We start from the raw sequence: 1,139 nt of genomic DNA on the forward strand, positions 1-1,139 counted from the left end.
TGTTGCTCTAGCAGTTCCAGACTGGTCTACTTGTCCTGTGTAGTGGGAATATCCCACCTCATAAGGTTCTGGATGGGACTCAGGATTCCACCTAGGTTTTATACTCTGCAAAGGCTCCGCAAGCAGACCTTTTCACTGGGCAAGTTCTAGAACCCCTTTAGGTATTTCTATCATTTTTAAAAGTGTTATTTTCTTTGCTTTTTTAAGGGTCACACAGCAATGCTTCACACTGGCTCATGGCACCCCAAAATCAAGGGAGAATTTATGACTTGTTCAAATGATGCGTGAGTATTTAAAAAATTTATTTAATACATTTATATCTCTAAATGTTTTTAGTAAACTTGGCAATGAAGTAAGAAATAGATTAGTAAGAATATACAATGTACTTATATATTCTTGTTTGTAACTTTACTTTGGTTTGGTTAGATGGAAACTATAAAAATGAGTTGTTTCAAGTTCAACTTATAATGACATTGTGCAGGGTTTACAAAACTTCCAAGCTTCACAGGAGCAAAAGCCTCATCTTTCTCCTGAGGAGTGACTAGTGGGCTTTGCACCATGGACTTTATGGTTCTGAGTCCAAGTTGCTATAAATTCTAGTAGCATTTATAAGGGAACAGTATGGATCAGACTGATGCTATTAAGTGGATGAAAACTGCTTTGAAATTGTGACTGACTGTAAGTGTTTTATAGTCAAGATTGATTTCCATCAGAATCTAATAGCAAACTTTCTTTAACCAACAATCATTAGTTTTTTGAAAGTAGTAAAAAAAAAAAATTGATTAAATGGCTATTGAGAAGACAGTTTTGCAGTTTTATCTGTTGTTCTGTGACAGAAAAATGCCTGCTTGTTCCTGTATTATTATGTAGCGTGATTAATGTTTTATATCAAGAATAGTTCACAAGATTATATTATAGAAAAAAGTAGCAAATTAAATTAAATAAAAGTTTGTTGTTGTTGTTAAGTGCTGTGGAGTCGGTTCTAATTCATAGCGACCCTATACAGGGTTTTTGAGGCTGTAAATCTTTATGGGAGCAGAAAGCCTCATCTTTCTCCCACAGAATAGCTGGTTTTGAACTGCTAACCTTGCGGTTCACAGCCCGATTCCTAACCACTACGCTACCAGAGTGTTGTTGTT

The 1,139-nt window shown here is 35.5% G+C and overlaps 1 protein-coding gene across 1 annotated transcript in view; it reads left to right on the plus strand.

Annotated features, from left to right (window-relative positions):
• Nucleotides 1–1,139, plus strand: part of WDR70 (WD repeat domain 70) — a 516,881-nt gene that overhangs the window by 210,330 nt on the left and 305,412 nt on the right. The window contains exon 11 of the mRNA XM_006876935.1: nucleotides 208–284. Coding sequence (XP_006876997.1) covers nucleotides 208–284 — 77 coding nt within the window. The remainder of the gene's footprint in view (nucleotides 1–207; nucleotides 285–1,139) is intronic.

The sequence above is a fragment of the Chrysochloris asiatica genome, unplaced genomic scaffold (genome assembly GCF_000296735.1).
Source record: "Chrysochloris asiatica unplaced genomic scaffold, ChrAsi1.0 scaffold00430, whole genome shotgun sequence".
Classification (NCBI taxonomy): Eukaryota; Metazoa; Chordata; class Mammalia; order Afrosoricida; family Chrysochloridae; genus Chrysochloris; species Chrysochloris asiatica.